Source organism: Talpa occidentalis, unplaced genomic scaffold (assembly GCF_014898055.3).
Source record: "Talpa occidentalis isolate TD23 unplaced genomic scaffold, MPIMG_talOcc4v2.1 talOcc4.3, whole genome shotgun sequence".
Lineage (NCBI taxonomy): Eukaryota > Metazoa > Chordata > Mammalia > Eulipotyphla > Talpidae > Talpa > Talpa occidentalis.
The window spans coordinates 1,237,989-1,259,851 of record NW_023603184.1 but is presented as its reverse complement, the minus strand read 5'-3'; the positions used below and the strand labels follow the sequence as shown (position 1 = coordinate 1,259,851).

At 40.3% G+C, this 21,863-nt stretch overlaps 2 protein-coding genes across 2 annotated transcripts; both read right to left on the bottom strand.

Moving 5' to 3' along the window:
- Positions 1 to 8,644: 8,644 nt before the first annotated feature.
- On the bottom strand, positions 8,645 to 9,589 carry LOC119254365 (olfactory receptor 10W1-like). Its single transcript, XM_037521474.1, has one exon. The coding sequence runs from the start codon at positions 9,587 to 9,589 to the stop codon at positions 8,645 to 8,647; it is 945 nt and encodes a 314-aa protein (XP_037377371.1).
- An 8,186-nt stretch (positions 9,590 to 17,775) lies between these two features.
- Positions 17,776 to 18,720, bottom strand: LOC119254364 (olfactory receptor 10W1-like). Its single transcript, XM_037521473.1, has one exon. The coding sequence runs from the start codon at positions 18,718 to 18,720 to the stop codon at positions 17,776 to 17,778; it is 945 nt and encodes a 314-aa protein (XP_037377370.1).
- Positions 18,721 to 21,863: the final 3,143 nt, after the last annotated feature.

Genomic DNA, 21,863 nt, shown 5'->3' with positions numbered 1-21,863 from the left:
TGCTATTATAAATGCAGTGTTTGCTTTTATCACTTACAGTTTCAGTGATAAACATTCCTCCTTGTGATTAAATATTAATTCAAATATAATTTCCAAAACATACGAAGAACTCCTACCATTCAGCAAACAAAAACAAACCACCCAATCAAAAAAAGGGCAAAAGACCTAGATATTTCTCCAAAGAGGACATTCAGACGGCCCTCAGGCACAGGAAAAGTGCCCAACAGCTCTAATTGTTTTTTTACAAATACAATTTTTTTAAATATATTTAAGAAGACAAATGTTGAAATTGGTTAACAAAAATCAGGACTGAATATTAACTAGTGCCATTAAAGTGGCAGTAGCAAATATAAAACACAAAAGTTACTTAGACTTTATAAATGACAAATCTTCACTAAGAGGGGCTATGGTTTGGTCTCTGCTGGGGCAGATGTGGCCTCTTGAGGGGTTTTAGCCTCTTCTGGTACAGCGACAGGTCCTGCCTCAGTAGCAGTGATATTGGGCAGGGTAGGGGCAGCTTGTGGAGTGGAACTGGCTCCTGTCTGACTGAGGGTGGACTCAGTCTCAGAGGCCGAGGTTTCTTGACTGGAGGGAGCCAGCATCTGCTAGACTAGGTTTGAGGTCAGCTTGAACAGGCATAGCCTCTTCTTCTGTTTCCATTTCTATTTCCTGACTTTGAACTTCCTCACCTTCTTCTACCATAGCAGGGGGTAGCCCAACAGCACTAACTGCAAAGGAAATGCAAATCAAAACTGCAAGGGGCTGTCCCCTCAGCCTTGTGAGAGTGGCCTCTGTCAAGAAGATTAGGAAGGACAAATGTTGACAAGGAAGTGGAGAAAAAGGAACACTCATTCACTGCTGGGGGGTGGGACACAGTATGGAGAGCCTTAAAAAAAATAAGGAAAATGCCGTATGATTCTGCAATACTACTTCTAGGTTTTTACCAAAAGAATATAAAAACACTGACAGGGGAGAATTTCTGCACTTCTGTGTTCAGAGCAGCACAACCCACAATAGTCCAGCGGTGGAAACCACCTAGATTGGGGGGTTGACAGCTGACTGGTTAAAGAAATCATACTCATATATTGATAGTTATGTAAACGATTGGCAAATAAATACAATTTGGAAAAAAAAGAAGTAACAGCAATTGTGAAGCCGGAGCACGCTGCGGAGGGAGGAACAGTGGCTCCACCTGCTGGTGGATCTATGAACAGCAGCACAGGACGAGGCAGGGAAGGACCAATTGCCAAGGCCGAGAGCTCGGCCCCCCCGCGCAGGCCGCGCTGCAGTAACAGGGAGCATCTTCCCTGCGCCCGCGCGCCGGCACACAGTAGGTGCTTCATCAGTGAGTGCGACCTGCCGACCACTTCCTGGCATGGCAGAATGAAAGAAAACCAAGGATGCTGCATAGGATGTGTGGATGCAGGAAATGAATGCAGCAAATCAGCTCTTGCTTGCCACGCATTTGTATCTAAAACAACCCCAAAGTCTTTCTCTGGGTAAAATATGTCTATGAATTGTCCTTAATTAAGGCATGTTTTACGGGATGGATGGATATCTTGTCTCTTCAGGAGGCGGGCTGTGTAAAGGGAGCGACCTTTATTCAGTGTGTGTGTGTGTGTGTGGGGGGGTGCACTGGTGGGGGGCGCAGGTAGATCAGGCTGCAGCAGCCCCACTGCGAGGTGCGAGGACCAGGTGGGACCCGACTGCTTGAAGCCGGGCTCGGGCAAGCATGTCTCCTGCAGAGCGAGAACAGAAAGCTGTTGCTCGGTTAGGTGAATCAAAACAGGGATTTTAAGTTTGGTTTCTGACTTGGTGTGACCTATGTGGAATTGCTTCCAATGACGGTGCTTGCAAATTAATTCACTGTGGAGGGTATAGTATGTTTTTCCTTGGGCATCTTTTTGAATGGTATACTCGTCTGTAGATACTTACCTGCAAATATTCCTGGTGACAAACACAGACAGATGTTTCTGGTGGAATTTTTTTTTTTTTTTGCTCTGGTGTTTTTAATCCAAATGATACGGGTTAATTCTTTGCTTGTATTTAATTTAACTAAAGAGCTGTCTGGTTCTAGATATTTTCAAGAGACAAATATTTTGTTCACTTTTTGAGTAAATATGCTTATTGAAAAACACCTGTGGAGCAATCCATGAATCCTAAGTATACAGCTTGATTTATTTTTTACACAGTATTAAAATGGATCATTTTAATACAAAGAAAGCAATTTGTCCACAAAGACTCTGTGTTGCTTCATGATGGATCACAGTACATAATTCAAGACTGGGGAAGTTACAGTATAAAATCTAGTTTGAAAAATGAAGTGATAAAAGTTATATTTTTACCCAAAATGGTTAATAAAATTGTTAAAAGCAAAAATATTTCAAAGAGAATTCCTGGAAACATACATTATATATAATACAAACATTAATGTAATTGTGGAATTTTAAAATCACAAGGGGCGGGGCATAATTGGGAAATTGATAGGGAAAGATGGGAAAGTGAAAATATATTCATTTCTTCAAACTATGTAAGGAAATATTTTAGAAGCATTTTCATTTAAATGTGACTGGAGAAATATCTATTCAAACACATATTTTTGGATATTAACCTGTAAGGACAGGAAGGACACAGTGCAGGTTTTCTGATCCAGCAGACCAGGTAAAGAAGGAGTCCTAGAGAGTCCTCGGTGGGTTTTGTAGGCTTTTTATTTAGATTTACCAGGCATATGGCAGGCAGGGGTGCTGGGGGGCCGGGAGGCTGGCAGGCCTCCCAGCCCCCAGCAAATCCTCACTCTGGGCTCTCTGGCATTCTCTGCTTCTCTTCTTCTTCTCTCGGCTTCTCCGCTCCTCTTGGCATCCCCATGATGCCATCCTTAAAAGCTCAGTCTTAGCCCAGGTGAATCCCATCTACTTATGCCCACACCCTACTCCAGGTGCCCGCCATCAGGCATGCTTTCGGGACCGCAGGGTTCCGTCATCTATCCTGATGGCGGGAGGGCAGAAAAGCCTGGTACTTTTTACCTTCCCCTACGTAACCATCAACTGAACGAATGCCACAAACTCACTCCAAATGACCTGATTTAAAGCAATTAATACAGTAGTAAGATAAAATGAGAAGAGATTTCAGTAAAATAATTATAATTATCATATAGACAGGACCAAATAAAGTAGGTCTTGGATGGGTCTTGACTTAGAAGAACATTGAAAAATGTTTTTCAATTTTCAAGATGAAAAATGATTCCATCTTGAATATCAAATGAACAGAATAGTACTGAAATGGGAACAATTTCAGTTTGGTGAAATTGCTTGGTACAAATCAGACTGCATCTGTGGATAAAGCAAGACCTGTTTGTGTTGGAGGATTCGACAAGTCACAATTAGGGTGATTTCCAGGAAAAGCTCTCACGCGTATCCAAAGTGAGGCTATAAATTACTGAAAAACCAGACACATTTGAGTTTATATACACAAATCAGGGTTTTTTCCTTTCCATGTCCCCCCCTTCAAAGGGTTTTCAATTACTTTAATGGCATCACCTTCATCAAACCATTTTTGATGCGCCTCTAGGGATTATTTTCAAAGACTGCACATTTTCTTAAATATCAACAGTTGTGCCATATATTTACATTTTGAGGATATTTTTCCTTTTTTTCTTAGTAGCAAAACATTTGAGAGGAAATGCAGTGAATAGACTAGTTGTCACAGTTTGCACTGCTGAGTTTGATCACAGTTGAGTTGGTGAGGCTTATCTTGGGCGGTAGAAATATACATTTTCTTCTGCTTTTTTGTAATAGAAAAATAAACATTATCATTGCTATTAGGTTTATCATTCAAAACGTTGTAAAGTCAGGAATAGACACAGTGCAGGTTTTCTGATCCCATGCAGACCGGGTAAAGGAGGAGTCAGAGTCCTCAGTGGTTTTATGCAAGTCTTTTATTGGGATTTAGCAGGTACACAGCAGGCAGGGGTGCTGGGGGGCCGGGAGGCTGGCAGGCCTCCCAGCCCCCAGCAAATCCTCACTCTATCTGGGCTCTCCGGTGATCTCGGCTTCTCTCTTGGCTTCTCTCTCGGCTTCTGCTGGTGTCCCCATGACGCCGCCCTTAAAAGCCCAGTCTTAGCCCAGGTGAATCCCATCTACCTGTGCCCACACCCTACTCCAGGTGTCCGCCATCAGGCATGCATTCAGGACTGCAAGGATCCATCATCTATCCTGATGGTGGGAGGGCAGAAAAGCCTGACATTTTTCCTTACCCTGCAAATGTGTAGCACAATTATGTGAAAATTTCTATTGCGTTCCTGTTTTTGATCACAAGATCAAGTAATTGATTCTGCTTTTCAACACTTTAGGCCATGCACCTTGAACTGACCTTTGACACAGACAAAATGTCTGATCATTTTGAGAATTTTCACCTGGGTAATGGGTGCGATGTTGATTGCTTCTAAACAAGTTTTTAATAGCTATTTCCCCTGTGCTGGTGCTTTTATTTCAAGTTCAAAGGAACTTGATGAAAATAAATTTCTCTATTCTGAGTCTGTATCATCTTAGTGTATGGTCTGGGGCATTCAAAACTTCCTTTTTGTATCACCTAACAGTCCAGACAAATCCACAGCTGTATTTCTTATTCTAAGCCTTCTACTTCCCTCCACAAAGATGTTCTCAGCAAACTTTCCAACCCTGTTATCATCACTATCCACGATTAAGGAATTCACCTTCCTACTTGGGGATCTGATGCTTAAAACAATTCCTGGCAATAAGAGTGTGATAGACATTTCAATCAAGGCTGTATTTGCTACCCACAAGGGCTCCTGTCTTCACTGCTGTATCATGACCCAAATTGATTGGATCTGAACTGAATTGAATTATTTTGTTGTTATATCCCATGTCCTTTCAATGTTCGTTGACAATTTCTACAGTCCAATTATGTTGCAATTACTTTAGCCCTTCGTAGATTGGGGTTTTGTCTGCTGGATGATTATTTTGTTTCTCTTTCTTTGAGGGAGGCCTTGAGTGAGATGGATTCAGTTGATAAATGGGTGTGGTGGGACTTTTGAAAGGAAAGGCACAAAACCCAAGTTTTATACTAGCTTTACAATTATTAGATATGTAATTCTGGGTAATTCAACTATTTTACTGCTTTTTTCCCCTGGATCTGTAAAAGTGGAGAGTATTACTCTGATAACTCCTTTGTTTTCTACAATTCAGCATTGATATGTGTGAAGAATCTTCCTCATGTTAAAGCATCAAAGAAACATGTATGTTTTATTTTTAGAAATGAAATAAAAGCCAAATCAAAGAAATGAAGTCTCTTGAGATGCTATCTTACCACTTTGAAATTTGCTTCATTCCATCAGCCATCTAAAGAAATTCACTAAAGGGCAGGTGAACGCTTTGACTGCTTCTGCCGTAGAGGCTAGAGGAGCTCTTCCAGTGAGTGCAGAGACCTTTATAGAGTACAATGGAATGAGGAGCCATGAGCTGTGTTCTTCAGATTCTCCTGATAACAACAAATAGATGATATATCACACCCCCGTAATATCCAGACGAGAACGGGCAAGTGTCCTCTGCGTACTAATGTTCAGAAGAAGAGGCATCTCATAGAAATTTGTGATAAAGTGGAGTAGGGTGAGAGGGACATCCTTTTGAAAGGATGATTATAAGGTCAGGAACAGGACACAGTGCAGGTTTTCTGATCCCATGCAGACCGGGTAAAGGAGGAGTCAGAGTCCTCAGTGGTTTTTTGCAGGTCTTTTATTGGGGTTCAGTGGGTACGTGGCAGGCAGGGGTGCTGGGGGGCCGGGAGGCTGGCAGGCCTCCCAGCCCCCAGCAAATCTTCACTCTATCTGGGCTCTCTGGCGTTCTCTACTTCTGCTTCGGGCTTCTTCTCTTTCGGCTTCTACTGGCATCCCCGTGACGCCGCCCTTAAAAAAAGCACAGTCTTAGCACAGGTGTACCCACTTCAGGTGCCCGCCATCAGGCAGGCATTCAGGATCACAGGGCTCCCTCATCTATCCTGATGGCGGGAGGGCAGAAAAGCCTGATTTTTTACCTTACCCTACAATGATATAGTGGAATAATCCTAAACAAAGTTCTGAATGAGAAGATCTGTCTCTTCCTTAACAATAGGCAATAGATTCAGATCAATACACTCAGAGTCCAGTCTTGCTGGAGTTAGTCAGATTATTTTGTGTCCTTTATAAACTCTCTTTAAAATTAATGGGTCCCCAAAATGAGGCATTTCCCCATGGATGGTTCCATGATTTGACAATTGTGCTGCTATGTGCATAGACATACATAAATCTTTTCATATTAGAGTTTTCACATTTTTAAGATAGCTGGACCACCCAGGATTTCCATTATTATTTTCTTTTTATCCCATCAGCTTTTTTTTATTTTTAAAAAATTTTTATATATATTTTACATCATTGTTCATTCTTTTTTGAAAGATTTTTTTTATTTTTAATTTTTAAATTTTATTTTATATAATTCTTATATCATTTTTCATTTTTGCACAATGTATACATTTTCATTTTGGTTATATTCCCCATAATTCTCACCCCCCTTATTTTGAGCCTCTCTAATCCCTCCTCTCCTCCCCCCACCCCTGGTAGTATGTCTCTGGCTTATAGTTGCTTGATGATTTTGATTTTTTCTTTATTATAGTTATTCTTTTTCCTGGTCCCTTATTTAGGTTTTCTAAATTCCTCCTATGAGTGAGACCACCTGGTATTTTTCTTTTTCTTTCTGGCTTATTTCGCTGAGCATGATCCCTTCTAGATCCATCCATGTTGCTGCAAACTGTATGTGTTTATCTTTTTTTGATTGCTGAGTAATATTCCATGGTGTATATGTACCATATCTTCTTGATCCAGTCACCTATTTTTGGGCATTTGGGTTGTTTCCATAGCTTAGCGATTGTAAATAGTGCTGCTATACACATAGGGGTGCAGGTGCCCTTTTGAATTAATATTTCTGTGTCCTTTGGGTAAATACCTAGGAGTGGAATTGCTGGATCATAATACTACATGACATGCACCTCAAAAACATCTTTACAGACACATCACCCAAAGCAGTGATAGTGAAGGCAAAGATAAACAGCTGGGACTACATCACATTAAAGAGCTTCTGTACAGCAAAAGATACAGTAACCAAAACAAAGAGACACTCCACTGATTGGGAGAAAAGTTTTGCACATAAAGGACTGATCACAAAAATCTACAAAGAGTTGATGAGACTCTATAAAAACAAAGTAAATAATCCAGTCAAAAAGTGGGCAGAAGAGCTAAAAAGAAACTTCTCCAAAGAGGAAATGCAAATGGCCAACAGGCATATGAAAAAATGTTCAACGTCACTTGTAATCAGGGAAATGCAAATCAAAACTACCATGAGATACCATCTAACACCAGTGAGAATGCCACATATTAAAAAAAGTAGCAACAACAAATATTGGCGAGGATTTGGAGAAAAAGGAACTCTCCTGCACTGCTGGTGGGAGTGCAAAATGGTCCAACCACTATGGAAAGCTGTGTGGAGATTCCTCAACCACTAAAGATAGAGCTTCCATTATTATTTTCTTAAGAAACATCATACCTTTTATTCCAAAGAGGATGCACCAACTTGCATTCCCACTACAATAGATGCAAGTTCAATAAAAAATATTAATAGAGAAAATATTGTGCCATAAGTATGTAACATAACTATCTTTGTATAAATGTAAGTATTGATGATACAGAGTAAGCACCTAATGACATTAATGGGATATTACTAATAACTAGTATTTGAAAACAAACTTTTAAGGCTATGTAATATTATTTAATACAACAATTATTTAGCCAACACTTTATAGGAGGAAAGTTGGATTATTAATGTATTTTCATTTTTATGTAAAATATTATAACAAACAATCTATATCTGATTCTCCTCTTTTTGCCCCCTCAAGGCCCATCTCTGTGTTGTCCTTCCCCAAAGGACAACGTCTGAGAACTCTATCACCAACCTTCCCTGTTCTCTTGCTCCCATTTGGGTTGTGCCAATGGGAGGCAAGATCAGAAATCGGATAATACAAGTAGAGAAAGGTTGGGGTATTTATCTCCTTGATCTCTCCTTCCATGGCCACAGTTCTGCCAATAGTTTTTTCCTCCCCTGAAGTAACAGTCCTCCCAAGTGGTTTTTCTTAGATCTATTTCTCATACATCTATTTCTCATTGGTCTCTGATAATACAGTACAATCTTTTGTCTGTGGTGTCTGGGAGATAATGACTTCCTGCTATTGTTAGTCTGTAGTGTGTTGTCACCTCTTATTGGTTTCCTTACTCATACTTCTACAAATAATCTCTTTATTGCATTTATTTCTATGGGGTGAGCCCCCTGTTTCCGGCTGTTGACTGAAATGCAGTCTTGCTGATGAAGTCCCGAGATGTAGTCTTACTTGCATATACTTATACTTTGATTAAATTTTTGTTTATTTGTTAATTTTTCTCTAAAAGATAAACTACTGACTAAAGTAGTAGAAACATTTGAAAAGTCTCTGTACACATGATATCCAAATGGCTGTGCTATTGTTTTAAGATCAATTTTAACATCAACTGAGAGAAGTCCCAGTTGTGTGAGGATTATACTTGCTGGAATCAATCTGATACCCTCCCTTAGTTGTTGTGGGAGAGGTAATTCCTGGTAAGAACTCTCCCTATGGCCCCCTTCATCTCATTGTTCCTCAGGGTATAGATAAGTGGGTTGAGCAGTGGGGTTCCCAGAGTGTACACCAGTGAGATGAACTGGTCATGGTTGGGGTTGTAGCTGGAATTAGGGCGCAGATACATGAAGGCACAGCAGCCATACTGCAGCAAGACCACCATGAGGTGGGAGGAACAGGTGGAGAATGCCCGGTGGCAGCCAGCTGCCGAGTGGATCTTGAGCACAGTGGTCACAATGAAGCCGTAGGAGGTGGCGATGAGGAAGAAAGGCACAGCAATGGCTAGCGTGGCTGCCACAAGCACTGACTGCTCGTGGATGTGGCTCTTGGCACAAACGAGACGCATCACTGGTGGCACATCACAAAAGAAGTGCTGGATACCCCGAGTCCTGCAGAATGGCAGACAGAAGATGAAGACCACCAGCTGTAAGGACAGGAACAAGCCGATGACCACAGAGGCCACAACCAGGCGGACACAAAGAGTTAGGGTCATGATGAGGGGGTATTGCAAGGGGTGGCAAATAGCAACATACCGGTCATAGGCCATGACAGCCAAGAGGAAGCAGTCAGCACTGCCAAGTCCAATAAAGAAAATCATCTGGGTGGCACAGCCTAACAGGGTGATAGTCTTGTCTGACTGTAGGAGGTTGGCCATGATGTGGGGCACCACCACCGCAGTGTAGCATAGTTCTATGCCTGAGAGGCTGCCTAGGAAATAGTACATGGGTGTGTGTAGACGGGCTTCTGTGTGGATGGCCACCACGATGAGGACATTGCCAGTGATGACCAATGCGTAAACGAGACTGACTCCAAGGAAGGACAAGACACATAGCTCTGGGTGGGAGGGATAGGCCAGAAACACAAATTCCATCAATACCGAGTGGTTTTTCCAGGTCATTGAGCTAATAATTTTTTTTTTTTCCTGTTGAGAGTTACAAAGACAGAAGAAGAATCAGACTCACAATATATTCGCTTTCTGGGCTATGAATCTGATCTAATTAGGGCTGGATGAGAAAGCAGAAGGATAAGAATTAGTTCATTAATTTTCCTTGACATTTTACCATATTTCTTCACATATATATGTAGCTTATTTTCTAACTACTAAGAATTGGGCCAAATTATGTAAGAGACTATTAGAAAAGAGAGAGAGAAAGAAAGTTGGTGGAATTTCCAAGTTATTTTTAGAAGTGCAAGGAAAGTTAAATTCAGTAATTACATAAGAAAATGTCATGGGATTTTTGGGAATTCTTGAGTGAGGGTAGACAGCTGTCCTCTCTCCTTCCCTCGCTCCCTCCCTTGCTCCCTCTTTCTCTCCTTCCCTCCATTATTTCTCCTTCCTCTCTTCCTCTCTCCTATTTATTTGCATGCAACGCCTCCTAAAGGATCAACTAAGGAATATATGGATGTAACACTGAAAAGCGAGTGATTTGATTAAATGTGAAGAAATTGATATCCACAGCACAAAGAGCTGACGTAGACTTGAAATTCACAGTGTCAGGGATATCCCCCCATACCAAAGCCCCCCAACTCCTGGTTTCTTAACCCATGTCTAATCAAAACGGGCTGGGTACTCATAGGAAACAGGTATTTTTTTTTCTTCTATTACAGGACTCCTCCTGGCCTACAGAATTATGGGAATATGTGATCATAGGCTGTTAGATGTCTAAACACTCTTCCTATGATTTTGGGATGAACAAGAAAGACTAGGCTAGTTTCCATTTATTTGTCTTCCCTCCTAAAATGCAAAAGTAAAACCCTGGAAAAGTCATCTAGCTTCCTTGAAAACCTTCTACTAAATACATGTATCAAGGTCAACCATTCTTCTTTTCCAAAACAACTCATATTCAAGAAAGTAGAAAAAGGCAACAGTGAACTTGTTTCAACTACTCTAATTTCTCTTTACTAGTCATGATAAACTTAGGAGAAAAACCTTAATCACAGCACATCTCCATAAAAATCATTCACATCAACCTACCAGGGGTCACAAACACAGGGAGGACTGTGAGTAAAGGCTCTGAAACATGAGGCATATCAAGGGCACAAAGCATTCTCTGTGGTTTTTCTGAAAGCTAACAAGCAGGGTCCATCTCATTCCACCTCTTTCCTCTTCTGGACTTTGATATTATTTTGAATTATTTCTAAAGTCACCGACCATGGTCAACATCTTAGTGTAATGTGTGCAGGAGGGGCAATGTGTCACTGTGAAATCAATTTTGAAATTCAATAATGAGGTTTCAATAAGTTCATCTTCTTGTTCCAGGATGCTAAGCACTATATAATTTTTTGAGTCCTGGTTTCTTTATTTGAGTAGTGGGATAACAATTATTCTTATTTCTAAGGGTTGTTCTGGGGATTCAACTAGAGCATCAGGTAAAGTATCTATCACAATGCCTAGTTCACAGCCATAGCAGCCAATGACAGCTAGCCATCGTTATTATTTTTAAGTTCAAGGGTATCCATCCTTTCTTATTTGTGTTTTTTATTTTCATATCACTAAGTCTACTGTTGTCAAAATTATGGGCATTCAATAAATATGTTGTTACAGATTAGTAAACTAAAAAACATAAATCATTGATTTTTTCCACTTTCTAAGATTATTTCATAATCAAATTAGTTATTTGGGAGTCTTAATGGAAAGATAACTTATTGTCCTGACATTAGGGCTGCACTAGGGAAAAAATCCTGTCCCTCAGGAACAAAGCCTATGGAATGGAAAACAACTAAAGCAGACCTGAGGCTAGTTGACAAATTATATTATTTTTTAAAATTTAGTTTTTGAGGTCAGATCAGTTTACAGCATCATATTTGATTCAGAGGAATAGGTTCACATCTCCTGAGATATACAGCACCACAAACCCTACCCCAAGGAACCCATGCCCCTTTATTATATACCATGGGCCCCCTCCCCACTTTGCTTTGCCCACCCTCTCCTTCTATGACCATGTATGATGGAGAGCTTTGAAATTTGTGTGATAATGACTCCTGAGCATTTACAGTAATTCACACTCATATCATCTTAATGGTGCTCTCCAGGATCTGTCATAAAATATCTATAATAGAGTTGTCTATAGGTCATGGATTCTCAGCACTGAAAAAGTCTTCTGAAATCTACTTCAGTCCTCTCTTAGTCCTTGAATTCCCACTGTATCGGGTGACACGCTTCTCTAACACTCTTTCTTGTAATAATGGAAACCTGCCTCTTGCAGCTTCTACATATCCATTCTGTTCTTTACAGTGGGGCCATTTCTACATGACACACTCAGGAACTACAGAGTTCTTATCACACAGCCCTAAGTTTTCTTCCCAATTTCCTCTTGCTGTTCTTCAAATGACATAACAATCAGACTAGCCCACAAGTTTGTATTTATCACTTTGGTGGTCTTCTACTTGGGTTGTTATGAAGTTCCTTGTCTGATTAAACACTACCATATATATTTTATTTTGCACAAAACAAAACATCCTCCAAAATGCCTTAACATTTGTCCATTGCTTTAGTCTGGCATTCAGAAGATCTTTAATCTGGCATTCAGAAAATCTTTATGTGTGACTCCATCTCTCCACACCTTTCCTTCCTGAAGTCACTCACATTTATTTGTCATGAATTAAGTTCTGGGCATCACATAAAAATGATCAAAATGACATGTTTGAGCCCTAGTGGTTTTATATTACATTATATACAGAGAGAATACTCACTAATTTAAGAACCTGGCATATATACATATAATTGTGTATCTATATACTTCAAGCTGTGATTGAATGCTATAAAAATAGTTGTGCTACTATTTACAATAGCTAAGCTTTGGAAACAGCCCAAATGCCCAAAAATAGATGACTGGATCAAGAAGATGTGGTACATATATACCATGGAATATTACTCAGCATTCAAAAAAGATAAACACATGCAATTTGCAGTAACATGGATGGCGCTGGAAGGGATCATGCTCAGCGAAATAAGCCAGAAAGAAAAAGAAAAATAGCGGATGGTCTCACTCATAGCAGAAATCTAGAAAACTTAAATAAGGGACCAGGAAAATGAATAACTATAAGAAGGTGAAAATCAAAATCAACAAAAAACTATGAACCAGAGACACTTTTTTGGGGGGTGGGGGCGGGAGGGGAGGGATTGGGGTCAGAATGGGGCATGTGCAGTTGTATGGGGGAATATAAAAATAAAATTTATTATTTAAAAAAAAATAGTTGTGCTATAAGTTTGTTTAACATAGGGTTCCAGTATCTCTGTAATTAGATTTTTCTAAGGGAAGTAATATTTAAGCTTAGATCTGATCATGGATAGAAGTAGGCAGAACAGTGGAGTTCATATTCCAGATAGATAAAAGAGTAGTTCTCATGTTTTCAAGAAAGTGAAACATCAACATATTATGATCTTGATGGTCCCAGTTCCTACTAAATATGTTTTATAGGACATAGGCCAGATAAGAACATTTTGGAATCATCTCGAGAAATCTGCCTCAGGCTGGCATCTGTTCACTAAGCCACACCCTTCTGAGTGTCTTCAGCTCACATCCCACATCATACACCTATCCTCCTTCCTTCCTTCTCCAGTCAACCCAGCCCCAGTGGGCATAAATGTCATTAGAAACTAATCCATGTGCATTCTGGAAATACAGAGAGCATGAGTTGGATAAGCTCCACAGTTGTCTTGTTAGCATCATGTAAAAATGTATTAGTGCATTTGAAAATAATAAACCCAAGGTATAATCTCAATCCATTATTATAATAGCATTGTCTCCTGGGAGGATCCTCTCACATTAATTTCTGTTTCCCCTCATGTCTAATAGATTGTAAATAACAACACTTTTTTAATGGAGTTGTGATGAGGTTAAATGAGATAAAGTATTTAGAACATTAGGTTTGATGAATGAATCCTACTAAATTGCATAATAAATGTTAATTCTTCCCTCTATTCTTTGAATCTATTAAGGAGATGCTATTAATAATATCTGCTTCATAGCAGAGGATTAAGTGAGCTACCTTATAAAGAAAGGGTTTATATTAATTCTTAAATTTTATTAAAATTTGTATTAGTCATCCCATCAATATTCTTATGTTGAGATTAGTTATTGCACGTTTAATCCAAAGAATTGGGCTTGCAGATGAGTTCAGAGGAACATTGCAACCTGTAGGCTGACCGAGTTCTGAAATCCCGGAGTGTCTGCTTATAAAGTCATTTACTTCTCTTCTAATTCAGGGTCAGTTGGTGCCTGTTACATTGGGAAGCTGGAGCAACGTAGAAAGAAGACTTTCTCTTACCTTCAGCCTAAGAAGGGAGAGGGATATACTAAGCCAGCGTTCTTGGTTATATGCATAAATGACAGGGCATAGCAGTTGTGTCCCACTGCTCTAGTGGGTAGGGAAGGGAGGACTGTGGGCTGGGAAGTCTCCCCAGTGGGACCTTAGTAATCATCCCAAATAAAAGCTGTGGAGGAGTAAATTGCTTTTATATCTAGGGTCTTGCCTCATAAGTTCCATCTCCCAGAAGAAGGTAGGATAGTGTTGCTTATCTCCACCTGTGTTGCCAGATAATTAGTCCAAACTAAAATGATCTGTTCTCTCGGGATCCCCCATCAATGAAGGCCTGGAGTATGCTTGTCAAAGTAAAGACCAGTATTAAATTTTTTAGGCACATTTTCAGTGCTTGAAATAACTTCCTGAGAAATGTGACATTCCCTAATCAAGGCCATTTGAGCTTCCTGTTTCAAAGAGTTTACTCCCACCAGATTGTCATAACTGGGTTCAAACCGCATCCCAAATTACTACTGTCCTGGAGAAAGGAGATCATATTATCGGTTTTATCTGGGTTCCTGTGCTGTCCATGAATATCCATAAATATTCATTAAATGTCTCACCTCTTTCTGGGCACCATTCTTTGTTTAAGTCTCTTTTAGCAGAGACACTCCCATAGATTTTTTGCAAAATAACTTATTCCTTGAAAAGATGTGGGTTGGCCAAGTGCATACAAATATTTATATATCTGTGTGGGTGTGCATACCCCTGTGCCTCATTTGTTCAAAGGCAAGTCCTCTATGTAGGTCTGGAGTGATTAACACAGTGATTAACACAAACACTTTGATGTGTGTTTGTGTGTGCGTGTATGGGGGTGGTATCAGGACAGTCAGACCCCATCAGCCAGGCAGGATTGAGCTACTGGAGATATTCAAAGACTTGTGAAGTGTCTCCAGAGACCACAAATGGGGGAGAAAGGCAGTGGAGGGGCCAGTGCTGTTTCCTGACTTAAGTAGGCATCTAGAGAATGTATCATGGAGTAGGAAATTGCACAAGATGATTGCAGAAATGGCTCATTAGACAGTGTGTGTGTGTGTGTGTGTGTGTGTGTGTGTAGTTTTGCTACTATACATGTCAAAATACATATTATGACTTTATGTATTAGGTCATAAAAACTTTTTACCCTCTAAAGTATATCAGTTAGAGAATAGTATTGCAAGATTTTGTTTGGTCGGTATGTGTCTTAGTTTGCCAGGGCCGTTGCTCTGACTTTAGGATGGCCTTGACCTGGCTTTGCATCTGGCTCCACCTACCTGCGAGATCATGGCACTGTTGGTGCCAAAGGTCCCAGTCTCACCTACATCCCACTCCTCTCCATCTTTACTCAGGGGAAAACACTTGGAGAAGTGAATGAAGGAAATGCAGATATTTGATTGACCAATAATGTATTTCTCATGCCCCATATTTTATAAAGCAAGCATCAGGAAACACTGAAGTGATGGATCAAGCACTTCATAGAATGAGTAATTTATTGCAGCAGTAATTCTACTTTTTCCCTTGACTTACAGGACTGTATTTAATTAATCCCAAAGAGAATTTGGGTGAAAAAAATCAAGTGTACTGGCATTCTTCCTTTAAGAAAACTGGTGTTTTTAAAGATCAAACTTAAAAACAAACATTTAATAAATTGAAGGATGTGAGTGGGGTTTTCAATTATCAATGCAGAAAAATCCCCTTGGAGTTCTTATACATGTCATCTTTTCAGGAACTTTCATGCCTTAGTTTAGATAAACACAAAGAAAAATAAGGAATTCATAGAGAGAGAGGCTTTGCAGAAGGTCACTGGGGATGTGGCCTAAATATTTGAAATCTAAGGATTATCAACAGTGACCCAGGAAGATCAGTAAAAGTAAAGAGAAATAAACTCTGGCATCTTAAATGGGTCAATGTTAAAAGAAGATTTGCATATCAAAGTGTTTGATATGCAAACTTTGGAGGCACCGTGTATTTGTTTCAAGTGGGTCGTTCTTCATTCTTTGCAGAAGTTGAGTGGTATAGAGTGTGGTGCTGGGAACAACTGTTTCCTCAGTCACTGCCCAGGATTCTGATGCAGGGAGAGCATTAGGGTCATGTAGAAGGAACCAGGTTTGCACCGCAGCCTGAATTTGTTCACGCCACTATTTTGAATTAAGCGCTTTGTAGAGTTTTTTGATGGCTCAAACCCTTGTCCCTATTCTAGGAATTCACTGTCAAGATGAATAATGCAGTGGGTCCTTGACTGGGATGAGTGTGGACATATTCATCTACATATTCCATGCCTGCATGGCACATGGGCAAATTAATATAAGGTATCACATCAGTTGAAAAAAATAGTTGCTATGTAAGTCAACTCCGTTGTAAGCCAGCCACAAATTCTATTTATTAATCAACATTCTATAAGATATTCTATTCACATGGCTGAGACACCCAAGTTATTCGATCATAAATAAATAAATAAAAACTAATACGTAAACATGATTCTTTATGAACATGCTTTTTGAAGTTGACTTTTTTCTAAGTAAAAAAATACATTTCTATAAAGAAAGTATGGGAAAAGATGAAAATGTATAATGAAGGCAATAGCGATCAATACCCTTCCAACTGATGACCATAGTTAATATTTTCATTTATTTATTTATTCTCTTTCATACAATGTGTATATATGTTTGTATACATATCTGGAGCATGCTGTAAATGTAGTTTCATCTCTTGATTTTGTCCCTCATACTTACAAATATTAGCATCCTTTCTGAAGTTGGAATGTCTTGAAATTCTAGTTCTACCAATTATTGGCTATGCGGCCCCATGCCAGTTATTTAATCTCTGTGACTTATTTCCATTTCTGGAATATGAAACACTTACATCATAGGATTTTTGAGGCTTACATGGATATATATACACACATACATGTATACACATATTGCAGGCATGCACATGCAGCCACAGCACAGGGTCTGGCAGACAGCAAACACTTAACGTTACTAAAAACTACACTTGGAAAATATATTTTAAGGTTGCAAATTACTTCATATAGTATTTGTTTAACCAATAATTTATTGTGAGGAAATTAGATTGCTAATGTTTTTAATTGTTGCACGTAATACTATAGCAATACCTTTATTATGGTTATTTTCTGTTTGCCCTTCACTCTCAAGGACCTTTTTGTACTGTGCCATACCAGAAGGCTGACTTTTGAGAACTGAATCATCAGCCTTCCCTGTCCTTTTGCTTGCTGTTGGGTTTGACCAAAGTGGGACAAGCAAGGTGAGTCCAAGCAGAGAGACGTTGGGGTCTTCATCGCCTTGCTTCTTCTGGAATGGCCACAGTTATGTCAATAGTTGCTTTTTCCCCTTAAGCCATAGTTATTACCAAGTGGTTCCTTGTGATCCTCCGCTCTAGTCTGATAATACTGTGCCCTCTATTTGAGGTCTAAGGGTGATCATGGCTTCCTGCTCTTGGTGGTACAGTCTTGACACTGCTTGCTGGCTCCCTAACCCATGACCCCCACAGATCATGTCTATTCTATCCCTTTCCCTCCATCCCAGTTCAGAACTACTGAATGAGCCATATTTTCCTGCTTATAATCTGCATATTGTTTTATACTTGCCACTGCGTATTGCTTTATGATGATTTGCTTAGGTATTTCTTTCCTAGATGAGAAATTACTGAGTTCAGTGATGGAAACATTTGGCCCGCATAGCTAAATAACTTGTACAATTTTTAAAGCTATTTTAACATCAACTGAGAGAAGTCCCAGTTGTGTGAGGATTATACTTGCTGGAATCAATCTGATATCCTCCCTTAGTTGTTGTGGGAGAGGTAATTCTTGGTAAGAACTCTCCCTATGGCCCCCTTCATCTCATTGTTCCTCAGGGTATAGATAAGTGGGTTGAGCAGTGGGGTTCCCAGTGTGTACACCAGTGAGACGAACTGGTCATGGTTGGGGTTGTAGCTGGAATTAGGGCGCAGATACATGAAGGCACAGCAGCCATACTGCAGCAAGACCACCATGAGGTGGGAGGAGCAGGTGGAGAAGGCCCGGTGGCGGCCAGCTGCCGAGTGGATCTTGAGCACAGTGGTCACAATGAAGCCGTAGGAGGTGGCGATGAGGAAGAAAGGCACAGCGATGGCTAGCGTGGCTGCCACCAGCACTGACTGCTCATGGATGTGGCTCTTGGCACAAACGAGACGCATCACTGGTGGTGCATCACAAAAGAAGTGCTGGATACCCCGAGACCGGCAGAATGGCAGACAGAAGATGAAGACCCCCAATTGTAAGGACAGGAACAAACCACCGACCACACAGGCCACAACCAGGCGGACACAAAGAGTTAGGGTCATGATGAGGGGGTACTGCAAGGGGTGGCAAATAGCAACGTACCGGTCATAGGCCATGACAGCCAAGAGGAAGCAGTCAGCACTGCCGAGTCCAATGAGGACAATCATCTGGGTAGCACAGCCTAGTAGGGTGATGGTCTTTTCGGACTGTAGGAATTTGGCCATCATGTGGGGCACCACCACCGCAGTATAGCATAGTTCTATGCTTGAGAGGCTGCCCAGGAAAAAGTACATGGGTGTGTGTAGACGGGCTTCTGTCTGGATGGCCACCATGATGAGGACATTGCCAGTGATGACAAACACGTAAACCAGACTGACTCCAAGGAAGGACAAGATGCAAATCTCTGGGTGGGAGGGATAGGCCAGAAACACAAATTCCATCAACACTGAATGATTTTGCCAGATCATTGAGTTACCAGCCTTTTTTTCTGTTGAGAATTACAAAGACAGAAGAAGAATTAGACTGACAATATATTAGTTCACATTTTGGGCTACTAATCTAACATTTGCAGGGCTGGAATTAGAAACTGGAAGGATCCGGGCTAATTCTCTTTTTTCTCCTACAAATAAATTTCTAACTGCCAAGAGCTGATTTAATGACCAAGAATTTTTGAAGCAACAAGGTAGAGTAAGTTGAAATTCATAGCTACCTTCAGAAGTAGAATGAAAATCAAATTATTTTGGTAAATTTACAAGAAAATAGCAGAATATTTTGGGTGCAGAGCTTGTGGAGGAAGAGGGAGAAGATTATTCATTTATTTATTAATCCATCTATATTTATACTCAGTACCTCCACAGTAATGAGTTGGAGATGTATGGATGTAACATCAAAACTCACAAAGTGGTAGAAAATATGTGCAACGTGTTTATGATCAAAAGTAGCTTGCATGATAAGAAATTTGCAATTCAGAAAGTAAAGTTTTAGAGATGAAACACATTTTCAATTTTGGGAGTCATTAAGACTTCAATGGAATGGAAACATGGAATAGCAAGGTCGTTAATGGAAAAGAAATTTGTAAAACAAAGGGATATGACTGTCCTTAGAATGGTGATTCAGCCTACCAGGATTGTAATATAAGTTGTTGGAAAGTGAGTGTGTGAAGAGGAGGCTGCCATGAGATCTTAGGAGGTTGGAAACTACGTGGGAGACACTGCTCTTCAGGTGAGGGGAGGGTGATGTGGTGGATGGCACCATCAGAATTGCGTTGAACAAACATCAGGAACTCTGTGCAGCAGACGAACTTCAAGAGAGTGGAAAGGTAGCCTATGGAATGGAGAAATATTTACAAACTATTCATCTAATACTGTGTGAACATTAGACTGTATAAAGACCTCTTGCAACTCAGCAGCAACAGAACAAACATGTCAATTAAAAATCAGCAAAGGACTTAAACAGACATTTCTCTGTTGAAGACTTACACATGACCAATAAGTGTATGAGAAGAGAAACATTGTGAAGAGAGTAAATTTTATGTTACGTGTTTTTGACGCCCACCCCCAGAAAGGCAAAATCCATCTTTTTTGCCTTTCTGGGGGTGGGGGTCAAAAACACGTAACATAAAATTTACTCTCTTCACAATTTCCAAGCACACAGCACAGGACTACTAACCATCTACACATCTATAGGTTGGCCGCTATCAAAAAATGGAAAATAATGTGTTGCCAAGGATGAGGAAGAGTTGGAAATCTTGCGCACTGTTGGTGGAAATGTAAAGTAGCATGGCCATGGCAGAAAACAACATGGATGTTTCTCAAAAAATTGCAAACAAAATTACCTTATGATCCAGCAGTTCCACCTCTGGGCACATATCTAACACAATTGAAAGCAGATCCTTTTTTTAAAATAAATATTTTATTTTATATAATTCTTACATCATTTTTCATCTTTGCACAATGTATACATTTTCATTATGGTTATATTCCCCATACAATTGCATCCCCCGCTTATTTTGACTCTAGTCCTTCCTCTCCCTGCCCTTCCCTCCCCTCCCCACTGTAGTGTGTCTCTGGTTTATAGTTGCTTGTTGATTTTGATTTTTACTTTGTGTTGATTAGTCTTTTTCCTGGTAATAGCTAAGCTGTGGAAACAACCCAAATGCCCAAAAATAGATGACTGGATCAAGAAGATGTGGTACATATACACCATGGAATATTTACTCAGCAATCAAAAAAGATAAACACATGCAGTTTGCAGCAACATGGATGGAGCTGGAAGGGATCATGCTCAGCGAAATAAGCCAGAAAGAAAAAGAAAAATATCAGATGGTCTCACTCATAGCAGGAATTTAGAAAACTTAAATATGAAAGCAGACTTTTGAGGACTTTTGCATATCTCTTCATTGTGTTCATTGCAGTCAAGAGATAGAAGTAACTTAAATGTTCATCAGCACATGACTGGCTAACACAATGTGGTGTATACATACAGGGGGATATTTAAAAAAAGTGAACTTCTCCCATGTGCTGCAACATGGGTGAATCTTGAGGGCATTATGCTAGGTGAAATAAGTCTGTTCCAAACAGGAAAGTACAGCATGATGCCACTTGTACGAGGTGTCTATGGTCGTCAAGTTCTTAGAAACTTCAAGTAGATGGAGATTGACAGGAACAAGGGGAAAAGGGAGACTTGTTCAATTGGTATAGAATTTCATTTTGTTGTATGGAAAATTTGTGGAGATTTTTGCGCAACGATGTGTAGATGGTTAGTAGTCCTGTGCTGTGTACTTGGAAATTGTGAAGAGAGTAAATTTTATGTTATGCGTTTTTGACCCCCCCACCCCCAGAAAGGCAAAATCCAGCATTGTACATATGTTAGGTTTCCACTTGTAGAAAAATGGGTAATAAACTAATATTGGATGAAAATGTTTTATCTCTGTATCTATGCATCAACTATCTTTCTACCTGAAACAAAAGTATATTAAAAGTGTGTTACGAGTTAGGAGTCGAATTTGGAGATAGAAATCAATGCTCATGGAGTGAAGACCTGACATAGACTTGAGCTTGACAGTGAGGGATGCGCTTCAGACAACAAATCCCTCTCAAGTTCGGACTTCTCTAACCTTACCCAATCTGCAGAAGCATAGGATCTGAAGGAAACAGAGTATTTTTTGGTAGGGCTTGTGGAGCAATGGAAAATATGGGATCATAAACATTTAAAGATCTAAGAATCCTTTTGTAAGTCTGGGGATAAATAGGAAAGACAAACCAGTCTGTTTCCATACTTAACCTTTCCTTCTAAGGTGCTACAGTGAAATCCTGAATGGGCCATCTAGCTTCCTCAAGAATCTTCTAATGAGGGCCTCCCCGGTGGCTCAGCGCTTGAGCGCTGGGTTGCAAAGCTGCCCGCAGTCTCTGTAGTGCCGGTTCAATCCCCGACTGCTCCCTGGCCACCAGAGGAGGGTCACACATGGCGCGCAGACCTCTCCTGCCGTGCGCTGCTCCCCTCAGCAGTGTACTTCGGTCCTTCTGCCTGCTCTGCTCCCCGCTCTGGCTCTGGTGAATTCTCTCACCCTCCCACGCTTCTGACTGTACCCAGTGCTTGTATAAATAAATAA

Excerpts from the sequence above, each read along its gene's own strand:
- LOC119254365 (XM_037521474.1), bottom strand. The coding sequence starts at position 9,589 with ATGACCTGGAAAAACCACTCGGTATTGATGGAATTTGTGTTTCTGGCC.
- LOC119254364 (XM_037521473.1), bottom strand. The coding sequence starts at position 18,720 with ATGATCTGGCAAAATCATTCAGTGTTGATGGAATTTGTGTTTCTGGCC.